The sequence below is a fragment of the Melospiza melodia genome, chromosome 9 (assembly GCF_035770615.1).
Source record: "Melospiza melodia melodia isolate bMelMel2 chromosome 9, bMelMel2.pri, whole genome shotgun sequence".
Classification (NCBI taxonomy): domain Eukaryota; kingdom Metazoa; phylum Chordata; class Aves; order Passeriformes; family Passerellidae; genus Melospiza; species Melospiza melodia.
The window spans coordinates 20758134-20775220 of NC_086202.1; the positions used below are offsets into that span (position 1 = coordinate 20758134).

The 17087-nt window shown below is 47.0% G+C and overlaps 1 protein-coding gene across 26 annotated transcripts in view; it reads right to left on the reverse strand.

Annotated features, from left to right (window-relative positions):
• The window catches only part of CAMK2G (calcium/calmodulin dependent protein kinase II gamma), a 118013-nt gene extending 102854 nt beyond the window's left edge, over positions 1-15159 (reverse strand). For all 26 annotated transcript variants that reach the window (XM_063163811.1, XM_063163814.1, XM_063163802.1 and 23 more), the window contains exons 1-2: positions 15007-15159; positions 13062-13156 (exon numbers count right to left, since the gene is read on the reverse strand). In XM_063163811.1, the coding sequence (XP_063019881.1) occupies positions 13062-13156; positions 15007-15071 (160 nt within the window). In that variant the 5' untranslated portion in view covers positions 15072-15159. The remainder of the gene's footprint in view (positions 1-13061; positions 13157-15006) is intronic.
• Positions 15160-17087: the final 1928 nt, after the last annotated feature.

Below are 17087 nucleotides of genomic sequence, written 5' to 3' on the forward strand. Positions count from 1 at the left end.
TACGAGAGGGACAACAAATGTCCAGAAAACAGGAGAGGCAGAGAGGAAGCAGAGGAGGGAAAGTGGGTGTTGAATTATACATCAATTTTTTTCTGCATCATCAATGACTGTCAATTGGAAATGCTTTCCCAAGTGGAAATAAAGAAATTGAAATAGAAATATAGAACAAAGTCTTCCCAGAATACTTTTAAATACAGTGAAGGAGGAAGCCTTGCCAGAATGCACCAGAATGAAAAGCATTATGCACTCCCCATAAGCTGCAGCCACCTTGGAGGAAGGTCCTTTAGAGCCCTCTCCAGCAATGGCCTAAGGGGCCCTAGGAATCCCTGTGAGCTACAGGGGAATTTCTTCACCAGAAAATCCTCAGAAACTTGTGGATGGGGAACCAGGAAGCAATTGTACAAGTGCTCCTATCATAGCTGATAGCCAGGCAGTCTTTTGAGGAGCTTCTACTTCCTGGGGAAGCAGAGGAGAGGCAGGGGAAGAGCAGAACAACAAGTGGTCCACTCCTCAGCCACACGCTTAAAGCCACAAGCTCCCCAGCCAGCCTTCCTGACATGTGCTGGAGGGGCTGCAATCCTCTCAGAGTTCCCCTCAGACAGCTCATCTACCCCCCTTGTAGCAGGGCTACTGCACACATGGCTCTCCTCCTCCTTCCCCTCACAGCAAGTCACTCAGCAGCAGAGCCAGCCTGCCAGGTGCAGCACCTGAACAGCCAGGGCGCTCCAGCTGACTGCCCCTGTGGGCTCTCTCCCTGCCATGGTCCCTTTGCACCAGCACACGGTCTCTCTGACAGCCACGCAATAAAACACAACACAGTTGTAAACCTGCAACCCATGGGGCCTCTGTGCACTTCTGACTGGCATGCAGAAGCTCACAACCAGCTCCAAATTCTAACAGGACATCCTGTGTAAGAAGGGAGTGTGCTGTAAAGACATCCTGACAGGACTGGCCCTAAGCAAACACCTGGTTAGACTGTGGCAGAGTGAGGAGGGGAAAAGCATGACAGGCTTTTCCAGTTCTAGGATTGCTTCCCGTTGTGCTTTGGCATGTTTTCCTGCTCCTGAGCAGCTGATGCAGACACAGGCACAGAAGGGAGGGGCTCCTACCATCAGCACTGTGCTGCCATCCCTTTCTCCTCCTGCAAAAAGTCCTTTCTGAACAAGTTTCCCTGTGCTTTGGGGAGGACCCAGCCACAACTGCAGACACTGGGCTCAGTTGCACTCACTCCCTCTTGATTTACAGAAGTTCCCTGCTAACAGCTGCATTGCAGATGAACTCTCTTAAAGTGGACACGCAGTGAGACAGTAGGACACAGAGCTGCTCCAAAGGCAACACAGCCATATCAGCACCTTCTCTGCTGCATTCACAGCAACTGTGCGTGTGCAAGAGCTCCAGCAGCTCTGCCTTACTAGGCACAGAGGGTCCTGAACAACACAGCCTAACAAAGGGAAACCACACCAAGTGAGCTTATTTCTGGACATAAGTTCCCTTCTTCTCCCCATCAGCTGACCACATCAGGTGTTGTGGTTTTGGATGAAGCAGCTCAGTAAGTATCAGACTACAGCTGGTGAGCAGACAAGGTAACAGCGCGACAGGGAGGCTGATCTCAGCAGTGTCAAGTCACTGCAATGCAGGATCCAGGAATTCAAAGATGCAGAAGGAAGAATTTAAGTTCCTCTGGCTCAATCGAGCTGCATGTTGCCTTGTTCCTGAGCCAACCCCTGCCACCCTTTAAGATAAGGTAACTGCAACCGTGAGACCCAAGTTTTGTTTTCCAGACAGGGAAGAAATTTTAGCTGTGCTTTCATTTAGCTGAGAAAAAACTTCAGCAATTAACATTTCATAATTCATCAGGGAGATAAGAAATTTCTTGACTATTTGTGAAGTGGTGGGAGGGAAAGCTTTTTAAGCTCAGCTTCAGGACTACTGAAGAAACTAAATGTACATAGCCACAAAGAGTTAAGAAGGCGTAATGTACTTCCTTAAAACTGTAACCAGGTCTGCAGCAACATAAACTGCAAGCAGCAACCAGAGTCACCTGAACTTGTTAGCAATATTTGATAAAGATTATCAAAATAGCCAACTGCCTTGCATCTCTTTTTTCATATCTTCTTGCTGAACTTGGCTGTCTGGAGAAGACAAATGAGAGCTCAACTCCCAGCCTACTACTGCAGAAGTGCATCCACACAAAGAACAAGCTGACCAACACTTAAGTCCTCTACATCATCCTTAAGTGCAAGAGCAATTCAGACAGACAGAGAAGGCTGTGGATCATTGCTCTGCATTGAAAATTTTAATCCAGGCAACTTCATAACAAGCGGCAGACACAACACAATATCCTAATCTGCAGAGCTGGCAGATTCTAGGCCAGATGACACACAAGTCAAACAAAAATGGGCAGAGCTGAAAGCCACTTTTCAATCTGCAATCCAAAAATCAGGAATATTTAAAGTAACACAGGAGCTATGAATCACTACTTTAACTTGTAGTGAAGAAACACATAATCACAAGCTTTGTCTCTGCACAGGCACCAGTTATAACATAAAGCTGTGCAACTTCAGTGCTCCTAATCTCTCTGACACAATCTCAACAGAGGACATTTGATACCCAAAGCTTACATGGACAGGCCCTGAGGCAGACAAAATTAAACTTAACAGCACACCAATTCTTTTGGCAAACAACAGAAAAGTCCTGCTTGGCATCACCAGGCCATTCTCTCTAGCAGCCTTCAAGAAAAACGTTCCAGGGGCCAGTAAAGACAACTTCCTCCTTTTACATCTATTTTTTCCCTCCAGTCAATGGGCAATTTCTTGGCCCATTACTCATGAAATGTTATATGCTTTGACATAAAGGAATATGAGGAAATAATAAAGTTTTTTAAAAAATGAAAAAACGAACCAAGATACACATGGACATTTTCACAATGGCAGCTGTCCTAATACAGTAGAAACACAAAGTTTATTTGGCACTGGAGACCAATATAGGATGAGTTTTAACCAGCTGTTTTCCCTGAAAAAGATTCCAGGGTACCCATGTAATTTGAAATGTGCATATAGAAATTGCATTGCAGAGAGAGCACTGGACTGTCCCCTATGAAGTCACATTTCAAGTCAGGTGTATGAGATCAGGTCTCTAGCAGCAAACAGAGCTGGATAAACACACATATCTCACCCATCTCCAGAGCTGCAGGAAACTTTACAGACTAAATTCTGTTGCACAGGCAAGGAGACCCCTTGTGAAAGAGAGGTGCCTGTAAAAGAACAGGGAACAGAGGAAGTACACTAAAGTTTAAGGATTTAGCTCTTCAGTCTCCTTTTTTTCACCTCAAACGTGAGGCTATGTCAGACTGCTTCTCCCTTTCTCACTGGTCCCCTGGGATTGAGAAAACCTCTTTCAAAAAAGAGTAGTCTTTGACATCAAGAAATGACATCTCTGTCTTCACAGCTATCACTTACCACAGTCTACACCAACTGACTTACCGAGGATGACACAGTAACTGCAGAAGACAAAGCACATCCAAACACTGAGTTGCTTCATAAGACAAGCTGCAGCCTACACCAGCTAACTCAAGTGCCTAGAAGAGGAGTAGAAGTGAAGGAAAGAAAAGAATCCTTTCCATAGGCTTTCAGGAACTGGCTTTGGAGGCTTAAAATCCTTGTCCTCACATATGGCCTGTATTCACAGGAGCTTAAAAAGTCCACTGGGATTTGGCTGGGTGGGAAAGACCTATATCAATAATTTCCATAGATATTAGTGTTTCATTCCATAAATAAATGTTTGAAGTTGAAGAAGCTCTTCTAGAATGAAACTAGTTTTTATTACCACAATTCTATCTTACTAAGCCTTCAGACAAACATTTTATACTAGTATATTGCTGTTCAGAAGTTTTCCAGGCACAGCCAAGTAGCCTGAAGCTGCCTGCAAGTAGGTATCATAATAATTTGCAGTACTGCAAACAACGAAGTGATACCACATTTTGCTAAGCAAAATAAGAGCATTGAGATTTTGGCCACTGAGTGCAGAGACCCCCTCACCAGCTCTGTGCTCCCCAGCCAGCTGCAAATCACTAATTCTTCTAGAACCAGTCCTTATTGCTGTCAGCCTCCACAAAGGAGGCTGCGGCACAGGGTTGTAGCAGGACTTCCTCAGACTCCAGGAGGGAAAACTGCCAAGCTTAGCCTCTCTCATGCACTGCCTGCCCACCATGCTATCAACTCTGCTATGCAGGGACACTGCCCCAGCTCTGGGAAAGGAACAAAAGCATATGCAGGGTCAAGACCACTACTGGCTGGTATGGTTTTGCATCAGACATTTTCAATGACAACAGTCTTGTGCCATTGATAACAATAGTGCAGGCTGCTTAGAACCATGTTTGATAGTCTGCAACCTGCAGGCAACACTGAAACTTGATTTCCATGAACTCTAGTGCAGAAAATCTCTAAGCACAAAGTAAAGAACTAGACTTACTTGTAAGTATAGGGAATAGGACGAAAAAAGACTAAAAAAGAGAGACCATCTTTTTCCACTTCTTACTTTCCACCTGCCAAAGCAATGCAAAACCCAATGACTTATGCAGTGAAAGGAGGGTGCATTCACCCTCTCTTCAAAGAGGAAATCTATCAGGGCAGTGTTGCTCAGAGTTTAGACTGGAGGAGGAATGCCAGTCTGCATTCCCCCCTGCCATCCCAGTAGTATAGGAAAGTGAGCCTGGTATTTCTCACTAGGATACTGTACGTTAATTCATCACTCACCCTCCTCCCCTTCCTTCTCTCCTATGAGAAAGTTTAATCCTTTGGCTCACATGCATCTGGTAAATTTTTCAGTCCCTGTTTGCCACTGTCATCATGGCAACAGCCCCCAGAGATAACCCAGCAGCCCTGCCACTGCAGGCAGGCTGCCACTCCCTGCCTGATCTGCCATTTAGCCTTTGGCTCCTAGGCCTTCAAAGAGCTGTGGCCGCTCCCAGGCTCATCCTCGCAAGCACAATCCTTCCTTTAGAGATAAGTTTACACGGCCTTTGTTTTTCTTTAAAATTAACTGTGTCTTCATTCCCACAATGCCTGAGACAATTCTCTGCTCAATTTTTGGGACTCTGACAGAATCACACAAATAATAGCTTTGCTAAAAGAGATGCTCCCTTTACTGTCCCAGAAAGAAAAGTTTTGTGTTTAACAGTGAAATCACCTGTGGCTTCTAGCAAAAAGACAAGATTAGCTAGCAACCTTCTCTGAAGCACCACACTAACCTGGACTTGTCCCAGCATCACCGGTAAGCACACTCCAGGCACAGGGAGGACAAGGGCTCATGGCTGTGGAGGCCTGGACAACAGCAAAGTCAGGCCAGGAACTTTGGACGGAGCAGCAGGACAGGGGGTCACCAGAAAGACGTGTAACTCGTGCTCTCAGGAACAGAACGCGAAAGTTATACGTGCACACATTCTCTGAAATGTCATCGCATTTACTCAACTCACATCTCAGAGATGGGGAATTCTCTCTCTGGCTCTGCCAGGAGCAGAGACAGATCCTGACACCAGAAGTAAAGCCACATGGTCATCTCCTCCTCTCCTGATTCCATCAGAAAAAGGCAAGGTACAACATTGACTAGCTCTCCTGGCATCTCTGTATTAGTCGCAGACATGAGTAATCAGCCGTTTGCACCAACATCCACACTTCCCAGTCTGGTCATCTAAATTGTGGGAGCAAAAGAAATTGTACAATATTCTCTGGGAGGGAAAGAGAAGAAAGCAGCATTACTAAAGGGCTATTTTCAATCAAAGCATTATAAATTAATATAATTATAGGTTAAAGTAACTGATCCATGAGAAACAAATGAACATTCAAACTGAACTCAAAATTAAAAAGGAAAGAAAGGCAGATGAAGTGTAAAAAGTGAAAAAAGCTACAAGGAAATAAAATCTAACAACTATAGACTTAGTTTCAGCAGAAAGTTAAATCCATGCTCCACCTATCTTTGGCTACCCTTAGTGTTCAGAAAGCTTACTTCTAAGATACTGCCAGCCCATTTGTTCAGAGGTATTCTGCAACTGTTCCCCAAAAATCATGCAGGCAGCAATACCAGAATGTTTGGGGAGATGTTACCAAAGTATAAAGTGGTATTTAAATTTAATAAGGTATAAAAAGGAACATTATGTCAGCCTAATTCATAGGGCCTCAATTTTTTAAGCTTATTGTCATAAGGATCAGCGGCAGCTACTGCGGTTGAAGTTACAGGGTCACATTTCCTCCACACACTAAAACAAACCCCAAAACATCTAGTAAGCAACTCAAAATTTTAAGGATGCATTTGCCCATCAGAAATCACTGCACCTCTGTTGTCTCGAAGATAACTATTCTGAGCACTGACATCACTTCAGTTGCAGGCAAACACACAATGATGTGAGATACTTCACATTTCCTTTTTACAGCATTCAAGGCTTCTTTCCTGTGCTGGTGACCCTGGTGCCAGGCAATATTGCCCTCTTCGCCCAACCAAGCCAACAGCAATAGTTCACTTTATAGTCAAACACCGGCAAGTGAATGTGAGGTTTTTTTACATCTGTTATGTTAGTAAAAATCAGGGGATTTCAAGAACAAAGGACACAAAAAGAAACATCCGAAATACCAAAACAGGTGACAGGTCAGAAAAAGTGGGAGGTGACGCCTTCATTGTCAGGGTTGTGCTCACAAACAGCACAGTGGAGAGAAATTTTTGCATTAGCATGCTTCCCTTTTAAAAACTGTCTTCACCCAATCTGGAGGGCAAGAACAACTAGAATACTTGCAGGGCGTGGAAAGGAACAAAAATATTGTTATAGTCCTCCCTTAAAGCAGTGGAACAGTGGTGCTAACCCACTGTTAGGAAGGAGGGCACTCTAAAAATTTCTTTCTGATCCACAGATGAATCCCCCTCTGCTAATGATGATTTTGCTACTGTCCAGAGAGGATTAAAGTTGGAGACAGTGAAATCTCTGTGATACACTGCAAACAAAGCAAATAGTTTTTTCACTGGACCCTTCTTACAAGAACCCAAAGTAGCTCTCCTTACGCAAAATATCTACAGGCTGCTCAATACCCTGCTCTTCACCGTAGGGACACCTACAAATATTTCAACCACGGCTGGCTGATCAGAGTAAATGCTCTAGAGCCAAGGGCTTTGGGACACGTGCAGGAGTTAGTCTAATCACATTTCTGCCATACACAAATCCAGTTTATATTGGGAAAACAAGAAACCTGACTCTCTCACCAAGCTCCTTTCTCTAACCTCGTGCAGAGGCAGTAGGAATTCCTGCCCAATCTGTGTGCCCACTTCCCCCCCCCTCATTGTTAATGCCGGAAATTTAATACTCAATGTGACCACTGAGAAGACAGACACAAGCTGAAATCCTGTCTGCTCTGTTCCAGCTCCTTTATAAAATATACAGCGTAAACTGAGAGGCAACCTGGGGTAACCCCAACCATCACTAACATCCACAGTGGGAGGAAGCCAGCTTCTAGCCATAGTGAGCCACAGTAAAGCAAGGCTTCCACCACTCACCACCCCGACAATCTCTGCTGGCTCTCACACCAGGGCATTTTCCTGCCTGTACTGATATGTTAGGGCAGGCAAAAAGCCAAGCCGACCCTCAGCAGCCCCCACTAATTTCCCAGGTCCAGCCTCTCCTCCAAGGTCAGGGCCTCCTCTTTGGCACAAGCCCTCCTCTTCTCCAAACACCTCTTCCAATGAAATTTCCCATACTGGTGTATATATGCCATTTGAACTCCTATTCCCCTGTGCAGGGGACTGCAAGCAGAGGCAGTCTGCTGGGGGAGGCAGGCAGCTGGTGGGAGGTAGAGGGCTGCTGCTTCTAACATCAGCTGAGCAGCCTCACCACCAGCCCCTGCCACACTTGTGTGCAGTGGTGCAGAGTGAAGAGTTCAGCTGCTTGTTACCTGCAAGCCCACTCCACCAACTGGTTCCTCCCCTGCCGCCCCCATCCCAAGCACCCAGACTCTTACAGTTGCTTCACCAGGCAGCTCCCTGCCTCATACACTGCTCTGGGGGTGTGCAGCACTCTGCTCTCTGCTTCTCTCCATGCGTGCAAAGACCTCCTAAAAATTTCCAACCCATTGCAGCTGGTCTGCTATATATGCTCCCAGCATCTCTGAGACTTCTGCACACAGCAAAGGGGAGGCACGGGGTGGAGCTGGGGCGCAGGGAAGCTCTTCACTCAGCCCATGCTGCAGGAAGGAAAGCTTCTCTCCCAAACCAAATGACTGGACCTGATTTGGCTGCTCAGCAAGGACGGCTGAGCAGACAGTTTGATTTGCCATCCTCTGCAAGACAGGACATTTGTCCTCAGCCTGCAAACGCAGGAGCACATAGAGGACACCCATGACAGGACATTTCTCTGCGGTCTGGCTTTGCGCTTGAGCCCCCGGTGAGCGGGCGCTGGGCTCGGCTGCCCCGGCAGAGCCGGCGGCCCCGCTGCAGTGCAGCAGCCTGCACACCTGCACACAGCAATTCCAGCAGCCTGCCTGCCCCACGGACACTGGAAACCTGGCAGCCCCAAGAGCAGCCCAAGGGAGTTTTAATGCAAGCAGCAGCTAGGAACACATGCAGGCCAGATCAAGAGAGATGTTAGGGACTGATGCTGCTAGACTTCCTCTGCAGCATTCAAGCTCAAGGTTTTAGCGTCCAGGGGATCTACTGCTGACAATTTCAACAAAACATATTGTAAAGCCCAAATCTGCAACCACTACAGAACCAAAAGCCCTGACAATAGTGGTGTAGGAAAATAGCAGAGTTGGAAGTATAAAGAGTGGTTTTTTCCTGTTGGGGTTTGATACACAGAAGTAATTCCCTGCTCCTCCCACAATCCATATAATCTCCTACAGGAACAATAACAAAATAACTCGGTAGACTGCAAATTTTTATCTGGTTTACAAATTTGGAAAGATGAAAAACAGGGAGAGAAAACACCTCTATTTCACAGTCAAAAGCAAAGCCACAGTAAGGACAGTGAAGTGGACTAACTTACAAGACAGCTGTTTTTAATTCATTCATCAAGAGATGTCACTTGCCAGAGTTAAAAGATAGAGATTTTCAACAGTAAATTAAATTTAGCAATAGAGGTAATACACAGAGATTTTCCTTCCGCACCTAAAAAAAAGGGCAGAAATACTACAGGTGGTGGCAAGATCACTAAATACTATTTGGTATAAAATACATCCTAAAAATTATCAAATCCTAAAGCTCTGCCTACCCCTTTCAAAAGCCAGACTCTCTCTTGAAGTATATGCTAGCAAGTTAAATTGGGGATATCTCCCTACTGCTACTGAAGCTGCTGCTTCTCTCTTGATCTTTTGATGACTGCAAGTAATTTTACTTTATTTGAACTTCACTGTAGCACTACTTGCTATGAATTTCATGTTCAGAAAGTATTCTGGTGAAAGCCACAAGACAACTTTCAAAAAATTACAGTTATTACTTCTCTCAACCCGTAGTGCCGGTAAAAGTCTGTGCATTCAATCCCACAGGAATTTCAGATGACTGAAGCATTGTATTTCCTCCGTGTGTAGTAACAACTGCTCTTATGTATCAGCTGAATGCTGACTAAGGTGAAGTTCCTCTCCCTTTCCACAAGCATTTGGACCCTATTTAACATTACACTTCTTGGCATGGTCTTCCCTGGGCAGACTTTAGCATCAACACAACATGAATAATAGCAAATACGTCACTAAAGCCAAAATATGAATTTTAATTTAGACCAGCTCTTACTGACAAAACTTATTAAAAGAGAGAATAGGCATCCAAAAATCACAGACAATATAAAAGAGACTCCTCTCAACTGCTGACTTGGCATTTTTTGGTGAGTGACATTTACTAGACTGAAGCTGCTAAGACCAGCACTCTGTCCATCCTCCTTGCTTTCACAGAGAAACACCATGCCTCTTCAAGTCTTTCATTGCATATAATTCCCCCTGAAGCATTTCTCTTCCTCCTTTTCAGCCACATACAGTAAGCTTTTCAGCACCTCCCAGTTAGTTATCTAGTATTTCTTCATCACAAGTCTTGAAAAACAAAGGTAACAAGAAGTACTGCAGGAGGAGAGCAAGGCTCTGTTACCATTGCCTTGAACAGATTCAAGGAAAGCACTACAGCAGGCAAAACTTCTGTGAAGCAGCAATGGGCTATACCTTGCAGCAGCAGCAAGATGCTGACACTTCAAGTAGCAGTTACTGCATCAGGTGTCCATACTGGTTCAAATTCTGCTACAGATAGTATAAAATGTTAAATATACCTATGCTTAAATTGGACAGGGGCTGGCTATCCCCACAATAAGGCAATATTCTGGCTCTCTAGAGAAGCCAGAAGAAAACCAGCAGTGTGGGAGGAAGGTCAGAAGGGTGGGTTACCCTGCACAATGGACAGTGTGCAGCTGGGTGCACAGGAGAGCCCTGGACAGAGGTACTGATGGGCAGAGACATGGACAGCCCAGGAGAAGTGCCAGCTTGGGAAAGGACACATCAGACAACACATATCCAAGATGCTGCAGAATTAACACCATAATTCTGCTCCTCAGGGAGACAGCTTTCTAAAACACCTTTTCCCAAGACTTTTCTTTTCAGGTTGCTGAATTGAATCTCCCTAATCACTGATCTACAGCTGCAATGTCTAAATAGCACACATTTCTCCTTCGATGTTTTAAAGACCTATTCCAAGGTGAATTCACTAACTTCCTATCAAAATACTAAAGTCTTTTACTATAAGTACTTTTTGTTCTTACCCCTTGAGCTCTCAGCAAACACAGCTGAAATAACTGAGGAACCCACATACTCAGCTAAAGTCACCATCCACTTTTCACAGATTCTTCAGTTCTCAGTTAAAACTTCAACATAACCTGACCAGTACCTTGTTTCTGATACTCCTCTGTAGTAGCAGAAACACATTTTCATTCTCGGTTCTCCTCACATTTACCCTTACCTAACCAGTACCTTTTAAAGTATATCATTGTCAGCTGCCTCAAGTTGAGCAGCTAAGGACCAGGCTAGCAGCCTCAATGTATTTTATTTATAGGAGGGTATGAAATCTAAATAGTAAGTATAGATCAAAACATAGCCGATATTCACCCATACTTACTTTTCCTACTTGTTGGGTCATTAAACTGTCATCACCTTACTACAAAAAACAATTAGAATCTATGCATTTCTCCCTCTGTAACTCATTAAATGACCAAACACTTAAAAACTGACTCAGTCAGGTTTTCCGAGAGTTTTGGCCTTCAGCTAACATATTTTTGAATTTTCAACTATGTTCAGCATGCATTTTTTTCCCATTTTTCTTATCTCCACAGCTAACTTCAATACCCTGTCCCTTGTACGATAAAGGTTTAACCTTCATGATCAGTTTATCAAACTGCCCTACCCTTCTCCAAGCAGCCTGGTGTCCACTAGTGTCCTGAGCTTTAGTCCTCACCACAGGATGGACAGGGAAGTCTGGGGAGCACACAAGGCATTAATGGTCGTCAGCAAAGCAAAGCCACTCTTCAGACCTCAGACCTCTCCCATATTAAGTTGAACTAATTTTGAACTCCAGAGATTGAATATCCCACCTACATCAGCAGGCACTGTCACATGACCATTGAGAGGACACTGATTCTCAGAAGATCTGCAGCCACTTCATTAACAATCCAGGGCTCCACTGGTTGGCCTCCAAAACCACCTCACTCAGGCTAAATAATAAACACCTTAGCAGATATGCTTGCTTCCAGAAGTAAAAAAAACAAAACAAAAAAAAAAAAACCAAAAAAAACTCCACAAAAAACCAACAAAACCAACAACAACAAAAAAACTAAAGAAAAAAATCACTGCTTCACAGCACACTACCACTGACACTACTTCTTCATACAAACCACACAAACGACAGTAAATGGAAATTTTTCACTATTCTTCAAGCTGTCTCCTGCTCTTATCATCACATTTCATATTCTGGCAAAAAGGAGAATACATATTCTATTTTTCTTTTTTGTAAGGATTAGGTAAAACATTATTCACTTCTAAACCATTTCTCAAAATCATTTGCTTTCTCCTCATGCTTTTCCCTTCCATTTCTCAGTCAACCCCCCTACTAAGGCCTCCACTCAACTAGCAAGATAGTCAAGGGCTTCATACATTAATTTTGTGAAATCTGAAAGGCCTCTAAAGACTTACAACTCTCCTTGCTCACCTTTTCTAGAAAGAGTTGCCTCTGGCATCTCAACTTGTCGCACTCCCTGTTTTCAGCATCTTTCATTGCAGGTCAATTTCCCTCATTCTCCCCCTCACCCCTCCACCCCACCCACGCAATCCCTGTAGTGATTCCCTACACACTGGAGGATGCACATTCTCCTCATTCTGTATGGCCTACTACCCTTTATGCATACCTGTGTCCCTGGAAAGCAAAAGACTCTCAGCTTGGAAGAGTTAGATTTTTTTCTCTTTACATAACACTACAGTCTAGCTTCAGGTTTTGTAACTCTCCACGAGTAATGAAAGCACAAGCCCCTTGTTCTAATATGCTGAGAAGTCAAATTGGCAAGATTTCTCCATCCTATTTCTGCCTTTGAATGCAGACTTTTTAGCTTCCAAACACACCACCTTTAACTACAGCACAAAAGGAGCAAGGCATATAACATTTATCTTTCAAAAAAACAATCACATCTGTTCTGGTAAGACAGATCTCCTAGGTAAAAAAGACATTCAGCAAAATAAGTCTGCAACACTTCTCTTTATTATGAGTGATTGGTACAGATACACACATAGATGAATCTACCTCTAGCTCAGGTTGAAGAAGAAAGATCTCAAGAAGAAAAAAGACAACATCACTTTACAGAGTATCCATTTCCAGACACAGGGATTTTTCTATCATCCCACACTACCTTCTTTCAGGCTCCTCTTTGCCACACAACTCAATTATTTTGAAATGCCTAAAAATAATGACAGAAACAAGCAACTCCAGATCCCTTAAATTTATTACAGCCTCAACTCCAGTGAAGTATTTTCCTACAAATACAGGGAAGAAAGGTAGATAGAGACACTAACCTCTGGCTGACAGTTTTTTGGTGTTGATGATTTTTGCAGCATATTCCTGGGAAGAGTTTTTCTTTACACATCTGCGGACCACAGAGAAGGCTCCCCTGGAAAAAAATAAAGAGGATAGGTGCTATGAAACTGAAAATGAAACTATAATAGCAACAATTCCTGTTCTCAGAGTGGACCAGATTAAGGAGAGGGCAGAAGACATACTGAGGAGGGACACAACACTTGAGAATCTGATGAACAATGTATGCTGTCTGATCAACATAAAACTTAAGTTTATATGGTACTCAAGTCTCCTGAAGACTCCTCAATCCAGGGCTCCACTCCTCACAGACAGTGCAGTAGGAAGAGCACATTGTGTGGGGAGAGAGAGACCTTATGGGCACAGAAACAGGACATGAAGGGATTGATGAACAAGAGACCAACAGCCCTGAACAGTGCTGCAAACACTAGCTGGGGTAAGGCCATCTCCCAGAGACAGCAACCCCAGCAACCACAGCACAAACCCAGGACTCGTGTCTCCCATGCTCAAGCGCAAGCTCAGTCACAAAATCATCACAACACTTTGCAGAAGTTACTAGTTCTCTTATATTCCTCAACCCACTTGCAAAATGGGGATACACATGTACCTATTAATGAAGTGAGGAGAAAACTACAAGGCTTTCTACATTTCCTCAAGCTGGAACTACTGACATTATTATAACTATTCCAAAGATAATTACTCTTGGAGAAGAGGTGTGAGAGAGGGGGGAAAAGGATTTCTGTGAGGAAAAAGAGTGAATACAAGAGACCAAGGTGAAAAGACAGAGACTGAAAATCTACACGACTACACAATTAGCACTTGGAAACAGCCCCTTATTTTTTAAAAACAAAACAAAACAAAAACCACCATGGCAGGTAAAGAACTACTAGCTTTACAGGAAAGATCTGAAAAGAGGAAAGGACAAATATGAGAAAACTAGCAGAAAATTCCAAGTCCTTCAGATCAGGAATGCAAACCCATGTCTAGGGACAAATGTCCACATTTCAACTATGAGAGGGGAACAGAAGCTGCACAAGGGCCCCACAGACAGTCAGTCCTAAAATAGCTTGAATCCTTCCAATACTGCGGAGTCCTGCCTTTTTATCCCCTTCCTCAACCTCTACATACAAACCAATGAGCATCAAGGTGAGCACCAGCACTGGGGCCCAGGCTTGGTGACACACAGCTGCAGCAGCCTTGGGAGGGACAGGGACACCGGGCTGGAGAGAAGAGATGCAGCAGAGCCCAGCAGTTGGTGCAGGAAGGGAGGGAGCGAGCAGTAGCACCCACGAAAGCACTGTCCCCATAATCCTACTCTAGCCCTTTCTGCACTGCTTTCCTGCCCAACTGCGCTCCCCTGCAAAGCCCTGTCCTAGGGTGCAGCAGCAAGTCTGCCAATGCGGAGACAAGTGCGGAGAGAGGGAGGGAAGAAGTGAGGAAGCGGGGAGGGAAGAGAAGCGCGGTGCAGCAGCACCTGGTCCTTTCACAGGGACAAGGAAGTGAGGACTGAAGCATCGCGGAGTGGCTGTAACAGTGCCGCGTCCCAGCGCAGAAACAGTTGCAGGGAACGGCAACGTGCAGCTGGGAGACGGTGCGGGAAGGAGAACGGGGCAGCCGGGTCCTGAGGAAGGAAAGGAGGGAAGAGAGAAAATCTCGGGGTGCAACAGGAGCGCGCAGCCCGAGACAGGCTGCAGGGACACCCGCTGCGGCGGGGCGACCCAGCAGGGCAGGAACACCTTCCCCTCCGGCGGCTACGCCGCTGGGGTAGACGGGGGGCTGGAGAACAGGATTACAGCGCGACAGCTAATCCTTCTCCGGCTCCCGGGAGAGCCGGGTCGCCGGCACAGTGCTCCCAGCAGCGCCGGTGGGTCCCGGGGCCGGGGCGGGCGGCGGGGCGCGGCGCGGGGCGCACAGCAGGCTCCGTACTTGCCAAGCTCCTCGTAGAGCTGGTACTCGTCGGTGAAGCGGGTGCACGTTGCCGTGGTGGCCATGTTCGGGCTGCGGGAGGCTCAGCGTCGCTGGGGCATGAGGCAGGGCGGCGGGGACGGGCCGGGCGGCGCGCTGCTCGGCGGCCTTCCTCCTGGCTCGGCGGGGCGGCGCGGGCTCCCGCGGCGCCCGGCTCGGCGCTCCCCGCTCCGCCGTGCACAGTCACCGCTCGCCGGGGAGGGGAAGGAGGCTGAGCCTGGCCAGCACCGCGAGAACTGGCTCGGAGACACCCCGCGCCGGCCCCCTCCCTCCGCCGGCCCCGGCCCGCCGCGGGGTGTGGCCGCCGGGGGCGCTCCCGGGGCGCCCGCAGCGCCGTCGCCCGCCGGGGGCTGCAGCCGGGGCGCGGCCGCTCCCCCCGCCCGCGGGCGCGGAGCGGGCACTGCAGTGAGCGCCCCCGCCCCGCGCCAAGGGCGGGCGGACTGCGGCGGGCGGGCGCGCCCCCTCCCCACGCGCTCCGCAGGCGGCCGGGAGCAGACCCCGGCCGGGGGCACCGCGGGTATTTCTCTTAATTCCCCGCGCGAGGGGCGCCGGGCCAGCCGCGGCCGGATAAGCTTCCTGCGTGCGGCGGGAGGGGAGGGAAGAGGGAGCCGCCGCCGCCCTCCCCCGGGCGCACGTCAGCGGGGCTAACACCGGGCCACCCGGCCCCTGCGTGTCGCGGCCCGCCGGCAGCAGCCGCCCGGCTCGCTCCGGCCGCTCCGCGCGCGGGGAGGGAGAAGCGGCAGCTCCCGGCCGCCGCCGCCCGTCCCGACCGCAGTCAGAGCCCGGCGCACGGAGCCCGGCACGCTGCGCTGCCGCCCGCGACCCGGGGAAGCGGGGCCTCAAGCCTTTCTGCGGATCCCCCTCAAAGTTGGGCCCTGTGCTCCCGAGCGCTGTCAGGCTGCCCGACCTTGGGGACGCGTGTGGAAGTCCCCGAGGAAATGAACCATCTGGTGCAGAGGTAAAGCGGTAACACGCGAAATGGCTTGAAACTGTTAAAGAGAGTGTGAACCGGCATTCGCACACACGCGTGGTTTATGGTGATGGGACTTGGACGCAGAAGACAAACAGAAATCATCAGTCTCCCAACTACAAAAGAAAACAAACCAGCCTGTGTGCTGTCTCTACTAGCACAGCATCTGAGAATGCTGCTGCAGTGCCTTCATAAGCAAGTTTGTTTTCTCCTTTTACTTAAGTGAGCCTGTCTCTGTCTGAACAATTGCCAAATCTGCTTAATATGCAGATTTATATAGGGCAGTCACTGATCCAGCCAGAGAGGGAAGGGCTGCACTGGCCTCTCCTGCGTGACTGGGAGTGCAAGCTGTGTTAAGAACATTCAGAGAGACAGATGAGTGTACCATAAGCCAGGAGTAGCATTAAACTGATCTGAAAATTAAGAGTACTGTATAAGTACCATATATTTCTGCGCCATGTCTGGACTATTAAATCATCATGTTATTCAATCATATGAAAAGCAGTGACAGCAGCCACCTGCAAAAACCCCCCTGCTCCCTATCTCCAAGTTAAATGCAGCCAGCCCAGTGCTGCAAAGACTACACTGAAGTGATGCAGTGGGCAAAAATTCCCTCCTCCTATGCAGAAAGTAGATAGCAAAAGTAGGACAACATAACAGTAGCATTACAACAAAGCAATACCTCTAGAAGGTGATTATGAAACAACAGCATTCTGCGTCTTACACCATGCCAGCATTTAAACCTGGAAACCTGCTGACACAGCTGTATAATTCAGAGAACCAACAAATGATCCATCCAACAGGTATCAGTTGATCAGGCTCCTGCCAAGATACAACTGTTCCAACAACCTCATTTGGTGGTCCACCAGTTTCTTTAACAGAACAGTTGCAGCCAAGGAGGAAAGCAGTTTGACAACCCATGGTCCTTACCAGGGGAATTGGCTGATAACATGAAATTCAAGTGGGAGATTATATATACAGAGGTGGGCAATGTTGCTGATACACAACCAGCACTGCATTTCCACCACCCAAAATGACATTAGATGTCCTTTGTGCAGGAAAAGTGAGCTGT